The sequence below is a fragment of the Artemia sp. Qi Xiang Cuo genome, chromosome 3 (genome assembly GCF_049724085.1).
Source record: "Artemia sp. Qi Xiang Cuo chromosome 3, ASM4972408v1, whole genome shotgun sequence".
Lineage (NCBI taxonomy): Eukaryota > Metazoa > Arthropoda > Branchiopoda > Anostraca > Artemiidae > Artemia > Artemia sp. Qi Xiang Cuo.
Genome location: NC_142796.1, coordinates 28,582,911 through 28,599,766, shown reverse-complemented (window position 1 = coordinate 28,599,766; position 16,856 = coordinate 28,582,911). Strand labels below are relative to the sequence as shown.

Genomic DNA, 16,856 nt, shown 5'->3' with positions numbered 1-16,856 from the left:
TCTTTGGAGTAGAATTACAATCAAACTTCAAACTTGGTAAGTTTTTGTTTAATTTATCAATTAAATCCCTTACCCCACAACTTTCATAATTTTTTCCTCCCAATTGTCTTTTTCGCAGACGAGGTTTATTTCTCTGGTTAAGTCTTGAACAAAAATCCATTTAAAAATAAAGACGTTATAAATTATTTCCCAACAGGATATAAGTAGACAAAATGATAGGAAAATTATACGTTGCTAATCGCTGGCGGAATCGTGATCTAGCACGCACTCTGTCAAATATTCACCCCTCGCCAAAAGCTTCGACAAGTTGGAATGAACTGAGAACCACATAAAGAGAGAAACCCAGCATTACTTTGTCAATAAGCAGTCTTCAGCAAGGTTCTCTTCTATCGACGGAAGGAATATTAAGCTAACTTTAAGCCTATTCTCTATTTAAACCAGAGATCTAGGGCTCGGGCAAACTAAAGAGAAGGAAATCAGAGAACTGTGCTCTTTCAACAGACAAGTACAACCCGTTTCGTTTAATGTTCAAAACAGGGCTAAAATATTGGTTAAAATAGAACTAATTATAGACAAATTGTGACGATGAGAGGTTACCCTCGAAGAGATAGGAAGGATTTTGTTATGGAGGGGGGGGGGGCACAACTTCGGAAAAAGTATCCGAAAATAGCCAAATAACAATGAAAATATAAGAAAATATGGGATTCATAAAAATCTTTGATTTCACAGAAAGAAAGAATGAGGGGGGCCAAGAACCCATAGTGCATCCATACATACATGCCTGTAAACCTTACCATTCAAACAGGCACGTACGCAGAACTTTGTTTCGGGGGGCCCACATCCTTCAAATCCCTTATTCTGTGAGAAATATCAGAAAATTATGAGAAAATAAAAAATCGTGAGATTTCGGGAGGGGGGGCAGGCCTGGAGCCCCCCCCCCCCACCACACACGTACGTGTCAGCCTTTAGACAATTTAATTTTTTTATGCCAAAAACAAAGCTAGTGCACCAAGTGTATTGGACTCGTAATTTAATTAAACCGCAGAATGTCACCTTTCAAAACAGCAGATAGAAAAAATATATATGAAAACTATAAATACTGTTATAACTGGGCAATAGAATGCAGGACACTCCCTACTCCAACAAGTGTGGGGTTGCAGTACATCACAACTGATTTCAAGCGTTCACTCACAAGAACCCTTTCCAACAATACTTTGGAAAAAGAGAGAAAATTGATTCCATCAGCCCAACATGTGTACAGGAAATGATTTTAGAGGAAGATTACATTTGATGGAGGGGTGTAAATATTTCAACAAATGGCAAAAAACAGGAATATTCTATGAAAAATAGGGGACATATGGAGGACAAATAATTACAATAATTTTCTTTGTGGGGGATAGGGAACACCTCCTGTTTCCTGTCTCGCAAAGTCCCAGTATGTGACTTTAATACTAATCTTACCACTAAGCGATAACTTTTTTTTCTTAGTGGATTTTTATTAGCACCATGTCTGATTACAGCTCTTCTACGCGCGCAATTCCAATTTTGCCACTGCACTCAAAAACCTACGGGAGAGGTGAAAGGAGGTAAGAAATTACCCCCCTCCAGAATACCAAAGATTCCAAGTATAATACAACTTGAAACACATGCGGCAATCTTCCGGCAAAAAAAAAAAAAAAAAAGAAAAAAAAAAAAAAAAAAAAAAAAAAAATCACAGGTTTACTCTCCTCCCGCAACTTACAGAAAATTGTATGGCGCTCTTATAGGCTTATAAAGTGTAAGTATAAAACAGAAACTCGGACTACTTTTATGCAAATAATAGAATATTGCTATATTTCTCTATTCACAAATAAGAAAATCGTTAAAATTATCTCCATTTTTAACACGGATGTAACAATATAAATTATTGCCCATATATTCTTTTCTAAAAAAAGAAGTTCACAAGGCCATCTGATTTCCTTTACTATTTTTTTTAGACAAAATGATCCGTTTAGAGCAAAATTGATTACGAGGCCACAAAACAAAGAAATGAGAGAGTTAACAATAATATGTATTGATCTGGATTTGAAAAGTTCATATACCAATAATCATCTGACGGAAACCAGGGATCTAAGGATAGATTTCTAGTACTAGCTGGAGTTTTCAGGTTACAAAAATGTGCTTAACTAAATGTTAGCATGAACATAGTCAAATTGATTAAAAAAAAAAAAAAAAAAAAACTAACAAACAAACTATTTTAGCATTCCATTGAGTAAACACTTAGTATTCCATGATTAATAAATTTTATTGTTACCATTTTGGCAGCAGTACTTATTTCTGTAGAATATGCTAGATGGCTGTACAAAAACAGGAGGAAATTTAGTGGCTTCGGCATTAAATATGAAAACTTTAAGCTGTAGAATTAACGAGCTTGGACTCTGTAGAGTTTACAACTAACACTTCAGAACAGAGTTGGGTGCACAAATTAATTTTCAAATAAAAATACACGAGAAAAAGATAAACATTACTTAAATATAATACAATCAACTATACCTCAGCATCAGCTAAGCCTCCTGCAAGGCCAGCAATCTCGTTTCCTTGTGCTGATTGTAAAGCTCGGGACACGGCCACAAGCGCATCTTCCCATTCAACAGGAACAAGCTCGTTTTTGCTATCTCTAACCATAGGGGTTACAAGTCGCTGTCGTTTCAATCCATCAAAAGAAAATCGTGATTTGTCCGACAACCAATCTTAATTGATGTCCTTCAAAAGGTGAATCCAATATTAGAATTCTGTTTGTCATACATGTTCCCCTTATTTTTGAAATTTAACACCTAATTATACCATCATACCAAATACCGTCAATTTTCTTCATTTTCAAGAGGTAGTTCTTTTTCGATTAAATTTTCTAAAATTTACTTCGGATAAAAAAATGAGCAAAAGATCGCTATCATTTAAAATGAACTACAGATATAAAACGGGAATTATAATTGGTGTCCTGGAGTTGTTACGTTTTTTTTTTACTGTATTAACTTCCCACTGAAGTAGCTCAAGACGAAAAAACTCGTCATCCAAGGTTCTTTATCATAATATAGCAATAGATTACACAATTTTCATTTTTTTTTTCGTTGGCAGGGAGCAGAGCTCGCATACCAAATTGTGCCATAAGCAAGCCAAATTCAATTACAATAATCAATTCCTAATAAATTTTTATTTAAGAAATTATGATAGCCCAGTTTTCTGAATAGCCCATTCTACGCCAATGCTAAGAGCTAGAGCTAGAAGACACAAGGATATAGACAGTAATTTCGATATATAAATAGATAGATAAATAGATAAATAGATAGTAACAAGTATAGATAGTAATTTAAAGTTTTTTGATATGGTCAGGATTTTGAATTTGTTTGTTTATATGTGTTGGTGATACCTAATTAAAGTTATTGGCTTTGGAAATTAAAGAAGTTAGCACCACTTATTGGAGGTATTAAATAAAAACTAATTGGAAAAAAGTAATAATATAATGACAAAGATAATATAGAAGTCACAACCCTTCTATCCTTCATAGATATTCTGCTGTCTTGAAACTTAGTCTATTTAATAGATTATATATATATATATATATATATATATATATATATATATATATATATATATATATATATATATATATATATATATAGTACAGGGAGCCCAGCGGCTTCACCGCTGGTCCCCGGCACTCAGCACGCTTCTATATACAGATTCTCTTTGTCGCTTGCCTTCTAACCGCAGACGTGAACCTCTTCTTGATGTAATGACGTCACCACAGACTCATTACAACCACCCTGGGAAAATACGAATTTTTACTTCAAGTCCTGATCTATTTAGATTGTTTTGTGAGCTGTCATCGCTGTTTCTTTGTTTCCCAACCGTAGAATTCGTTATCCATTTTGTTCATCATTACATCAGAAAGTTTTTTCCACGCCTTTTGCTGTATCAGTTTAGATTCACACATCATCTTATATAATTTCTTTAGACGTTATAGATACCAAATACGCATTTTCCAGTTTCTAACCACATATCACTGTTCAAAATTTCGTTTATAATTCAATGTGATTCTCGTTGTCGTTTGTTCCATTCCTTTTGCTTTAGCTGTTGCAATTCTCACTTTCGCTTGTTTTTGAAGTACATTTATCTGTGCTTCATTTTCATCAAGCAACTCCTTAAACATTTAAAATGGACCTTAAATTAGAAGTAGGACCTTGGTAAAATTAATACTTAGTTTCCTTAGTGTTTTACTTACCGTTCGTCCGATCTCTACGTCTTTTGGAGCTGGATGTGGTTTTACCAGCTTCTGCTTCAAACTAGCCTATATGATTAAATCCTTCGTCAATATTATTAGCTATTGCTATTCCGTCACCAAAAGTTTAATCTGAGGTTCGACAGCATTTGATGCAGCATTAGTTTCTTCGTTACTGTTGCTGTAAATTCCAATGTCTATACTTACAGCTATTACATCGCTAGAGGCTCCTTTAAATATTTGAAAATCTTTATCTACGGTTTTTTTTTTGTTAGTGAACCTTCAACTTTTGCATCGGCTTGTCTTTCGTCCTTTTGAAATACATATCTCTGAACCTTTGTTTTTTTGTTTTTTAATAAAGGCATGGTAAGCATTGATGACCTTATCCATGTAAAAATCCCACACCCAATCATCATCGCTATCATTTTCAATTTTGACACGTTTTTATTCTCGATGTCGCTTATCTTCTAACCATATTTTTCTTTCTTCTTGAATTTGGATTTTTATTACTTCAGACAATTTGCCAATACCCTTTGCTTTAGCTGCCCTTACTGATCTTGACTTACATGATGGCGCGGGCTGTAGATTTGTTAATAGTTCAGGGGGTGGGACAAAAACTTCTTTTTCTTCCAACAAATTATCATTTATTAAGCTTCAAAATTTTGGTTTTCTTTTTAAGGTTTTTAAATTGTTAAAATATCTCCAAATATTTTTCTAATTACCACTTTTTTGCTCTTTAAGCAATTTCATATAAACTTCTCGATGGATGAAAATCTTCAATTTTTCCGCTTTTTCACAGAAGTGTGACAACAAATTTTGCTCGTTTTGTTCAGGCCTTTCTCTTGGTCTTATCAAGTTTGATAGTTTAGGTGGTTCCATAGAATCATCATTTGTAACAATAGCCAATTTTCGTTTTTGGGGTCTTTCTACAGGCATTATATAACTGGTTGCGTTGAAAACTGTAAGCTTGCTGGTGTTATCCTAATAGAAAATAAAACTTCTTTTAAATTTTTTCAGGTATTTCTCTAGTTTCAATTAAAAATTATAATTTTTGGTGAGACACCATAAATATTTTTGTAGTTTACACAATAGCTTTGGTTCTAAAAATTACATATGGTTATATTAAAGGTAGCTCAAAATCACCTTCAGTAGTTTGTGATGAATATGCCGCTAACTTGATTTTGTGATGAATTTGTCCAGCTACTTTAAAGCTAATTATATTACGACCATTTATGGTTCGGCCATCGCTTACTTTGAATGAAACTAGAGCAAAACATGAATTCCAGTTTAAAATACGGTTATGAAACTCTTCCGAGAGCAAGTGATGTCCTAAAAAAGGCAAACTAATTCATTTGGAAATTGCGGCGGTGACAATACAATTCGACCGCGCAAGCAGCAATCTCCAAATCAATTACCTTTGTTTGCTACTCGTCTCGGGAAAATTGAGGGCTCCACAGGAATACAAGCAATGTTGAAGGGCCCCAATTGCATATAAGTAACACTTACTGAGTTTATGGCATCTTTGTATGTACTTGGTTTTGTTCCACACCTTGTTGGTATCGAGGATTGCGACGTCTGCTGTTCTTCTTGATGTCTCATTTCTTCTAGCCGCACGTGCCTTTGCTCTTCATTTTCATTTTTGACACACTCTGATTGTCGGTGTCGCATGTGTTTTGGCCGCACGTATCTTTGCTCTTCATTTTCAATTTTGACACGTTTGATTCTCTCTGTCGCTTATGCAGTGCAGTTCGTTTGCTAAATCTTGACTATATGTAAGATGACAAGAGAACTAGAGAACTAGATGTCTTGACTTTATGTAGTGCTGCGCAATGCAGTTCATTGGTCAGCATGCGAAAAAGTTTGTTTTAATTTTCTTATAGCTACTGCAGTGAATAAACAACAAGTGTAGTATACACAATACTATGATTGAAATGAATAGGAATTCTGGAAGACTTAGAGAAGTTGAAAAAAAGAAGAATGATATTGCATTTTCTAGTTCATACTTAAAGCAGTAGTTTTACTTTGTACCAAAAACCGACTGAGGAGCTAGTGTTATACGCACCTATGCTTCTACAAGGATATTACAGAATCAATTTTATTTAACTCTAATATAGGATAGAACTCACCTCATGGACACGTGGAAGAACTCTAAGAAGATCGTTCGACCTAGTGCTGACAACGATGTTGGAGCCGACAGCATCTAAGACATCAATAGAGTCTATCTTTCTCAGTTCCCAGGGGCGAGCAACAAACGCATACGGCTTGGACGTCAGGGCTCCCACCGGACACAAGTCGATAACATTTCCAGAAAGTTCTGAGAGGAACATTCGCTCAACATAGGTTCCAACCTAGAAAACAAAACGTAAAATAATACACATTTATGATCGGTTTAAGAAACTATGAGATGTCTAAATGATACAGACTTGCAAGCTTCAGTAGACAAGATTGTCTTGCTTTTTTTTGCGCAACGAATTGAAAATAAATCAATGGCGTGGTACTTTTAGCCTAAATATTCGAAACAAATCTTTTGAAATCTCGACAAATCTGTCCAGCAAATACTTTGGATTTTACAACAGATTTCCAGAGTTCATTCACAAAGAAAAGTCTTCGAGTCAAATAGTTTTTAAGCCACATCGAATAGAACGAAAAGAAGCATCCCCAGAATAAAGAAAAATATGATATCAAAAAGCACATCTTGTTTTTTTTTAAAGGCATAACATGAAGTTTATTACTGCAAATCAGCTTTTCATATTAGTTTATTTATAAATTTTTTATATTTTGACGAGAATTCATGATGACGACAAAAACAAAAATTTAATTAATATATATTTGTTGCTTAGCTTGAAACTTTGATATTTTTGACATACGAGATACAGACAAGCCTATAGTAGCAATAGCACAAAACATTCATCACTATTTTACAGAAAATATGAGTCAATGTAGCGTTGACTTGGTAAAGAGTGATGGGCATCCCATGTATTACTCACTTGCCACTTTGTATCAATTTGTTACTTCGTATAGAACAGACGGTCACAGGAACTTGAGAAGGAGCGCAGTCGATCAGAAACTTAAAGTTCTAGTTGACTTTTCTAGAATCGAAGGTGCACAGAGGGAAATCAGTTCCCTTCCAACGTTAAGTTTTTCCCCCCGGTACCCTCATTTCTCCCGATGGCATCATACTGAAATTTTGAGATTACCGTTTTAATCAAAATGGTCAGATGTCCAAAAAATAGTCTGCAGGTGGGGGGGGGGGTCGTGGACCACACAGCTCAAGAGCAAAGGTGCCAAATTATGCAAACGGCCGCTTCGCTTCTTCACAGCTACACTTTAGTAAAAAAAGGTTGTACATGCTGTTCCTTTCAAAAATCAAAATCATGCTCATAATCCAAATCTATTTGATTCGAGGCAAAAATTGGTTCAAAACTCCTCTGACCCTCCCCCCCTCAGCTACTAATATTTTACACCTTTTTTGGTCTTTCTCTAGGATCTTAATTTCCCTCTTCTTGTCCCATTGCTGGTTGAGACATTTTCTGTCTCTCTTTTTTTTTGTACCGTCGGGTGGGATGTCTGCTATGGCGGGGTGAGTAATTAATCTTATATCTATACTTATTCTTTATCTTCTTTGCCATGTCTTTATTTTTATTATTCATTTATTTCTTTACTTGTTTTTATCTGTGCGAAACAGGTTTGTCTTCCTTTGCCGGATATTAGCGCATCTTTCCACTTTTTAAAGTTCAATATTTCCCTTAAATTACAGAATTCACAACTTTATAAGAAAAAATCTATTTCTCTATTTCCACTCCCGCCATATCTATTTATTACACGGTCGATATCTACGTCAATATTTCGGTGAACGTTTATAATGGCTAGTCCTGTCAGTTTAGAATTCTTCGTTAGTATTTCCTCTTCTATTCATCCTAAAATACTCGAATGAAGACCAAAATCGTCAGAAAAATATGAACTCTAATAAAGATGCATGTAGGCATGTGCTTCAAACTAAGTATATGAGTCGAAATACTCCTTAAAAAACAAATAATTATGTGTTTTTTATTTTGTATTTGATAGAATATATTGAGATGGAGGAAGAGCGTGCGTAGCTGTGTCAACCTCAGGTAGCTTGGTGCTGCGGTGAGTTGTTAGTAGTAGTAGTAGATAGATTGGTGATTTAAATTCTCAGGGTTTCAAGCTGTGGTAGATTTCTAATAAATCTTTTTTAATCTTGAGATTGTCAGATATTTAATTCAAACGTTTTAAACGTTTAAAACGTTCAAACGTTTTAATTCAACGTCTGTTGAGCACAAAAATACAATTTTGAAATTTGACTCAGATTTAGCATTAAGTAAGAGAACTGTCCTGTAAAAATTTGATTTATAAACAACTAGTTGTGGAAATATGATTGAATGGCATGTATCAAAACAAGTATAAAAATCCTCAGCGGTATATAGCAGTTTATACTATTTTATGGACAAATGTTCGCAAGCCCTATACAAAAACATAACTATATTTAGTTACTAATAGGTATTGAGAAGGAGCTAAATTTTGGAGTAACATTGTAGCTACATTGTGCTTCCGTGGTTAACTAAAGTTGTGTGAATTTCCACTTTTTATCAACATTTTATTAGTAAATATTTGAAAAAAAAATCGATGCCATTCAACAGATTCAAAAATGAGAATTCAGAGACCCATCTATACCAGCTAGATAGAAAAAATATAATAAACACATGATTATTTGCCTTCTTTTGTAAACAATGTTTTGAAAATCTATTATCCTTAAATGATTACTTCGACCTTTGAAGGAGTATTTCGGCTCATATACTTAGTTTTATACGAACCTTTATTAAAGTTCTAAAGAGTTCGGGCTTTATTTTAATGTTTTAGGATGAACAGAGGAGGTGATATGTCACATAATACAGAGTTTTAATTACATGAAAATAGGCAGTAAAGTGGCCACCATTTGCTCACCAAAATTCAAAACTTAAATTAATAATTTTTGTACTTCTCATACATTTACTGTCTATTACACCAATCCCCTAAAAAATAACAATGTTGTAAAAACCAACCTGCTTTGCAAAAAAAGCGAACCCCCCCCCAAAAAAACCAAAACAGACAGCCAAAAAAGTAATGATATCAATTTCTTCGCCCCAGGGCCAAAGCAAGACTCGAAAACAAATTTTTGACATTAAAAAGAAGTAAATATTTTGTTTTTCAGCCCCGTTGTGACAAAACAATCCCGAAATATCATTTCGACAGCCTAAAGAAATTAGGATTTTACGTTTCCCCTCCTTATTGCGAAATGAAGATTTTCGCCACCCAGTTGGCTTTTGTGGTAATACGGACAGATTCCTTTGATAAATCTAAATTTAATTAAATACTTTCTGGCGGTATGCGTCATTAGTAAAATCTAACAGAGACCAAACAAAGTAACTGAAACCTTGTTTCAAACTTGTTTGCGAAAAGAAACAGTCATTAAGACTTAAACTCAAAACTCATTATTTAAAACCAATTATTAAACTTATTATAAACTCGACTATTAAAAACCAATTCCAAAAAATATATCTTTCATCCCAACCCAAACCAGAGCAAGCCGTCCCAACCACAAATCCACCACTACATCAGGGGAGGGAGGGCCCTAGATCCGCCACTGATGGGGAAGCTGGGAGGACTATGGATGGTACATAGCTGATCGAGAGCAAGGTTATAAGAAAAATAACTTGTGTATATATTATTAAGGTATTTTCCAATAAGAGTCATACTTACTAACGCCATTTACCCATACCGCAGCCATTTAAACATTTGCCTCTCAATTACTTGAACTATCTGTCAATTCAAACTCAACGGTTGATTTCGAATTGAAATTATCAAGTATTTTGCAGTAGGTTATATCAAGACATGACTAATTGTAGATAGAAAGAGAAAAGCCAAGACAGATAGTCCAAGTAATTGAGAGGCAAGTTTAAATGGCTGCGGCACGGGTAAATGGCGGGAGTAAGTATGACTCTCTTATTGGAAACATACTTGTTCGTTAGTTTTTGGAAAGGCACGCCCTGCCTAGAGTCTCAGGCATGTTGATCAAGAATTTAAAATTGACATAGGACCGTTAGATTGCATGGAATGAGAGGCAAACAAAGCACGCCCCCACCTATGGTCTTAAGAAGGTTGACCAAGAATTTAGAATTGACATACGACCTCGATGGAAAGGATGTCCTGTGACAGAAGGGCACCTTCTAAAACCAAGAAGGTTAGTTTTTCGGTTTGGTAATTTTCCATAGTATGCCTTGTATTAATTGATTATGTTTGGATTCCCAAATTTGAGGAACTAATTGAGAATTTCAACATAGTGTTAGGTAAGATTTAAGTTAAAGTAAACTTAAGTGAAGAGATTATTATGTCATCGAGTCAAAAGGAGGAGCAACTATTCTTAAAAAAAGTATATTTATATGGAACATGTCATATTCTTTTTCAAGATTTTTTTCTTATGATATATGATAAAGTGTAAAGGGGTTGTTAACTGCAGCAATTAATCAATCATGAAGAAACAAATCCAAAGTTTTGCTGCCGCAACACGTTCGTCAACGAAACCGACCAAGTACAAAAGTTCACGTAGCCCAAGTAATGGAAATCAAGCAATTGTTTGTTTTATATGGACTTATTATATGATTTAACATATTTTTCATCATACCTCAAATATAAAGAACGGGTATGATGAGAAACATGGCTGCGCTTTAAAAAAAATTTAGGATAAATCACACTGTGTTACTCACTTGCATGTCGCCACCTCGGCCTGTAGTTCCGAGATCGTCAACACCAGCGATTTCAGAGCCAAATCGAATACATCTTGTACAATGGATGCAACGAGTCATGTAAGTGGATATCAGTGGACCAATGTTCTTATTTTCAACAGCTCTGCAAAATTTCATCAGTTTAAATTAGATCATAAGGCTTCGCTATTCTTTTATATTTTTTAGAATATACAAAAAGCCTGGAAGGATTAGTTGTTATCTTCACTCACAAACCTTTCCAAATTCAGTCATTCAACTAATTTATATCAAAATCTGTAGCTTATTTTTGTTTTAGTCTTTAATTCATTGACTGGCTGATGTTAGTTCATTTTCTGAGTTTCACAGACAGTCTACAGTCATCATATCTAAAAAGTATACATGATTGTCAAGCTTATATTTTACTCGTCGCATTGTGGAGGACATCAGAAAACTAAAAATACAGCAGTAATATCAGCAAATAAAAACAATTATATCATTCAACTAAGTTATATCAACATCTGTAGCTTATTTTTGTTTTAGTCTTTTAGTTCATTGTCTGGCTGATGTTAGTCCATTTTCTGTGTTTCACAGACAGTCTACAGTCATCATATCTAAAAAGTATACATGATTGTCCGGCTTATGTTTTCCTCATCGCATTGAGGAGGGCATTGGAAAACTATAAATACATCAGTAATATTAGCAAAAAAAACAAAAAAAAACAAACAAAATGGATCAAACCCCACTTTTGAAACAATTTTACTAGATGGAAAATAATTAAAATTTAATTCCTAATCGAAAAGTAAGGTAGACTTACAAGACAGAAGGAGGTGAGTCCCGATATAAACAGGTGGCTGATTGAAACGAAAATGTTTTACTGCCAAACAGGCTGCAGGTCAGTCGACCATTGCACTCGAGTTAGTTAGGTTAAAGGAAATGCACCTTCTAGCAATGTTTTTTTTGTTTATCTGCTGTATTGTATGAACTATAACAAATAAACATGTAATATATATATATATATATATATATATATATATATATATATATATATATATATATATATATATATATATATATATATATATATAATCAGCACGCATGTATATATTTGATTCTCTAATTACGTATTAGTATAATCATCGTCTTATTCTTTAGTTTTAAGTTATGAGGTGTCATATCGGTAACTTCAATTGAATTAAGAAATTCTGGCATTAATTCAGTTCATTCTTCCTGTTAATACAATAATCACCGATTTCAGGTGATTTTTTTTTAGCATGCGGAGGAGCATGGGTCATAGATATTAAAAACAATACGACCACTCCTGGGGAGAAAATTATGTAATTTATACTCTTGAAATGTGCTCATAAATATGACGACAATCATGATATTTATTTTTTTTCAAAGAAGGCTCTAGACAACCCTTTTCAAACTCATGACCTATTTAGATTTCTTTTTTTGTTTTTGGCCAGGAAATACCAGGGTGCCAATTAATAATATATATATATATATATATATATATATATATATATATATATATATATATATATATATATATATATATATATATATATATATATATATTATATATATGCTAATATAATATATTAATCAAACACATACCAATTTGTACAGGTGAAGTGATCTTCTAGGACCGATAAAATGTTTTGTTTGGGAAATTTGATTGATACTTAATAGCTAGTCAAATGAAAAAAGAACTCCGTATGGGAAGCCAGGGGGTTTAGCTACCCCTCTCCAAGACAGAAGAATATAAAGAATATATACTTTTAAAAAGGGAACCCGGTTCAGTTTGATCAGTAATACAAGAAACATAGCTATATCTTATCCACCTGTAACCACCCCGTCCCCCTTTTCAAGTACAAGTTACAGCCTAGACTACCAATACCAAAATAGTCCTAAAAATTGGGGAAACACAAACAAGAGTTTTGAAACCTTTTTCCGTTGATATCCATATCTGTAAATCTTCCTCTGTCGGAGCCAAAAGCCATACTTTGATCTTGAAGATCACACTCTCCTCCCTGGTCACAAATAGGACAATCAAGAGGATGATTAACGAGCAGGAATTCCATAACACCCTCTCTTGCTTTTCGTGTTAAATCGCTATTTGTCTTTATTCTCCAGCCCTTCATGACAGGCATAGCACACGCTGCAACAGGCTATCGAAACGAAAGAAAAATATAGGCCTGAGGTATGTTATTGAAGAAAATCTGAATAAAAGTCAATTGTTAAAACTAGTCCTAATCCACTAAGTAAGTTCTTGCACTGATCTAATGCATAAACTAGGGATTGAAATTTTCACAATATATTTCCACAGCTATTCGAGGGCTCTTATAATTTCCAATATTTTACTTTCCGATATTTTAGTTTTTATAAAATGACAATAAATAATATATTTCAGATAAGAATATACTTATTCTTTTAATAATATAACTTTTTTCATAAATAGTAAACTTTTTTTTATTGAAAATCATGGCTTATTCAAACCCTTTCAACATATATACAAAACTATGAAATAGTAACTTAAAAAGTCTAATCATCTTTCTATGGTTAATCTTAATTTCTTTTTGCCTAGGTTTGATTACAATAATCTAAAATAACACTGATAAGCAAAATCTAACTCTTTTTTTTTGCTCAAAACTAAAATGTGTGATGATAATCCATACATTTAATTGAGTCTCAATCTCCTACACAGACTCTGGTAAAAACAGTTAGAATGACAGCAGATAGTTGGGTTTGGTTTCTCATAAAAACAAAATCAGAAGAAAAAGATACCGGCTTCTGTTTTCAGCTTTGCAGAAAAAAGGAGACATTCATTTTAAAAGAATAGTAGCTTTTTAAGAAGCTATTTTCAATTCTTTTCTTCAATATTGAAATTTTTACCCCACCCCATCTAGATTCTAAACAATATCTATTTTAGGTATATTCATAGACTTTTTGTTGGTATTTTCATTGAAAAAAGTCGAAAAAACACCAAAATAACTGCTCTTGGTAGATTTTTAAAATCTATCTTCATAACTGTTCAAATGATAGATCAAAAACAAAATCCAATGAAGATTGTATCCGCAGAAGATAAAAAAAGAGAAAAAAAGAAAAAAAAAGGCAAAATCAGGCAAATTATGTGAAAACTACGGGAATAAAATATAGTAAATATTCTGCGATTTCAAAAAGGGGCCTAGAGGAAGCCTCCGCATGAGCCTTTGTCACAATCCCAAAAAAATTAAAACACGCAACATTTCAACGAAAGGAGAAAACCCACTGACTATGTCGAGAATATAGAAGAGGAAAATCGTAACAACCCTGATATTCTTAAGAAGGGTTGGGCCCGGAGATATCATCCTTTAAATGGCCGTAGACCATAGTTGGATATACCCACAGAGAATAATATTAAAAAAAAAGAAGAAGGAAAACGTCAAAAAATAATGAACCCATAAAAAGAAGGAAAACGCCAAAAAATAATGAACCCATAAAAAATAACGGTTTTATTAAACTAAAGACCAGTAGAAATAAATTTCTACAACAATTCACTCACAAATGTAGATGAATAAATAAATCTTAAAACGAGGAAAAATGAAATTGAATATTCAAGTCAAACTTGAAACGAACGAAATTACTACAAAAGGGAATTTGGCTACTGTCCCTTTCTCCCTCGTCTAACCATAGAAGTCTAAAACTAATAGCACCATTTGCGTTTTATTGAAAACTATATGTATCTTAAAACTATATGTGCTTTGTTTTTCAAAACGACAAATAAAAATAAATAACTATAATAATCAAGATGACTGGAAAGAACTAATGAACATTAAGTGAATATTTAATTTATAATGATTTTAACTCCTAAAAAATCAGCAATTCAAGATTTGACATTACTATAATTTTTATTTTTAAATATCTCAAACATAGAAAAATACTTGTAACATAATTCGTTTTCCACTCAACATACCTTGAATGTTTCAACTTAATACCCTTAGCCGTTCCACAAATTTGCTTTTGACAGCCAGCAAGCCCACAGTGTGTTTTGATTATGTTTTGGCATCTGTCTCTCAACATTTGCTAAAAATTTCACTTTAATGTCTTATGTTTCACCTTAATGTCCTATGTTGTTTCGGAAACCCAGGATCAAACATACCCTCTTTTTCCAAAAAAAAGCTTTATATAGCAATAACAATAGTAATAATCTATTTCAACCTTATTTACAAGCATGAAATGCACTTAAAGGTGTGTAAAAATATAGGAAAATAAAATATGAAAACACTAACAAGAAACCCCCTCCCCCTCCAAAAAAAAAAAATTAACATCTCAGCTACTTAGACAACCAAATTAAGCTACAGTTAGTAGAAAGTTGATAATATTTTCTCGACACTTCCGGAACCGGTACACATGCTAGTCTATTTTTGAAGAATGTCAAAACACCATATCTTACTCGAAATGTACTGGTTGCGAGTCCAAAGCAGCAACTGCTGAAAATATTTGTAAAAACAGAAGAATAGATATTTAATTTTCTTCCGCTCAGATATTGTGGAAAAACTCCATAAATGGACCAAGAAGCAGACATGTGGGGCGAAAAAAGCGCTCTAAAGCCTACCCAGGATTAGTTTGTAAACTTCCCTTTAGCTCGAGCAAGCAGCCTGTAAAATTTTCAAAGCTTTTCTTTCAACGCTGAGATAATAAGTGTTTTGGTACTTTTAACATTTGAGCCAAACGTGAGACCTAAATAGTTCAAAGAAGACGATGCAAAAATAAGTTCCGGAATACTATTTCTAAGGTAAATTTGGTTTTCCTTTGCTTATATAAGAAAGCCCTGTTTCCTCAATCCATGCATAAAGTTTGGGGGAAATCTTTATTCAATTTTGTGGTAATATCTTCTTGCAGAAATGATTCTATCTGATGCATCTTCATCACGTTTTTGGAACAGTTTTGAACATACGTAAAATTTCCATTGCTATAACCAGACAGGTATGCATAATTTTATCTTGAAAGATGCATTAAGTTAGAACAGGCATAGAATTTTTGTAGAAATACAAAAATTGGATATATAGAAATACCTATATCCCAGGAGCCAGGGCCAGAACATCCTCTTCCCCTATGGACGAGACCGTAATTAACCAAGGAGAAATTCAAATTTGATAAACCAGCTATAAAAACGCAGCAAGCAATTATAATAGAAATTCTAGTTTTAGTATATTAAAAAAGGTAAGCTATGTAAAACTTAAGAATCTAACTTTACTTTGTTTTTATTTTGCAATTTTACCATGTGAAATACTCTTTTTCGGTTTGATTGTATAAACGATTTAAAGAATATGCCAAAACACAGCCCTTAGAGGGACTATTGAATGTAATGATCTTCCTTACTACCTTATGAAGAAAACAAAATTTAGGATATATCAGGATGAAAATTTCCTGACATGCAGGGAGGATATTTTTAATAACTTGTTTTTAAGCTAGGAATTCGGAAACGGGAAAAGATCCTAGTCAACAACTGCATCAAAAACACACCTAATACCAAACTTAATTAGGTAACGTAACTAAGGATCGCCACTGTTTCTGTTTTGGTCTAACCAGTTTATGTTTTTCCAAAAAAACAGAACAGAAAGCACAGGACAGGGCAGGTTTTTGACAGACCTGTTTCTGTTCCTTTTTCATCTGTTTTTTCCGTTTCGATTTTTATTTATGTTTCTGTCTGACCTAGACAGTTTTTGATAGACCTGTTTCTATTCTGTTTTTATTTTTTTCCGTTTCTGTTTTTCTGAAAAACAGAAACAGTGCTGATGTTTAAACGTAACTACCCACCTGGGTAGTATGGATGCCGTAAAAAAAGAAAAAACGAA

The 16,856-nt window shown here is 33.5% G+C and overlaps 1 protein-coding gene across 1 annotated transcript in view; it reads right to left on the bottom strand.

Annotated features, from left to right (window-relative positions):
- ND-75 (NADH dehydrogenase (ubiquinone) 75 kDa subunit) overlaps window positions 1-16,856 on the bottom strand; it is an 80,073-nt gene that overhangs the window by 37,270 nt on the left and 25,947 nt on the right. Inside the window, 4 exon segments of the mRNA XM_089085704.1 lie at window positions 2,533-2,742; window positions 6,385-6,606; window positions 11,020-11,161; window positions 12,964-13,187. Of these exon segments, the coding sequence (XP_088941830.1) occupies window positions 2,533-2,742; window positions 6,385-6,606; window positions 11,020-11,161; window positions 12,964-13,187 (798 nt within the window).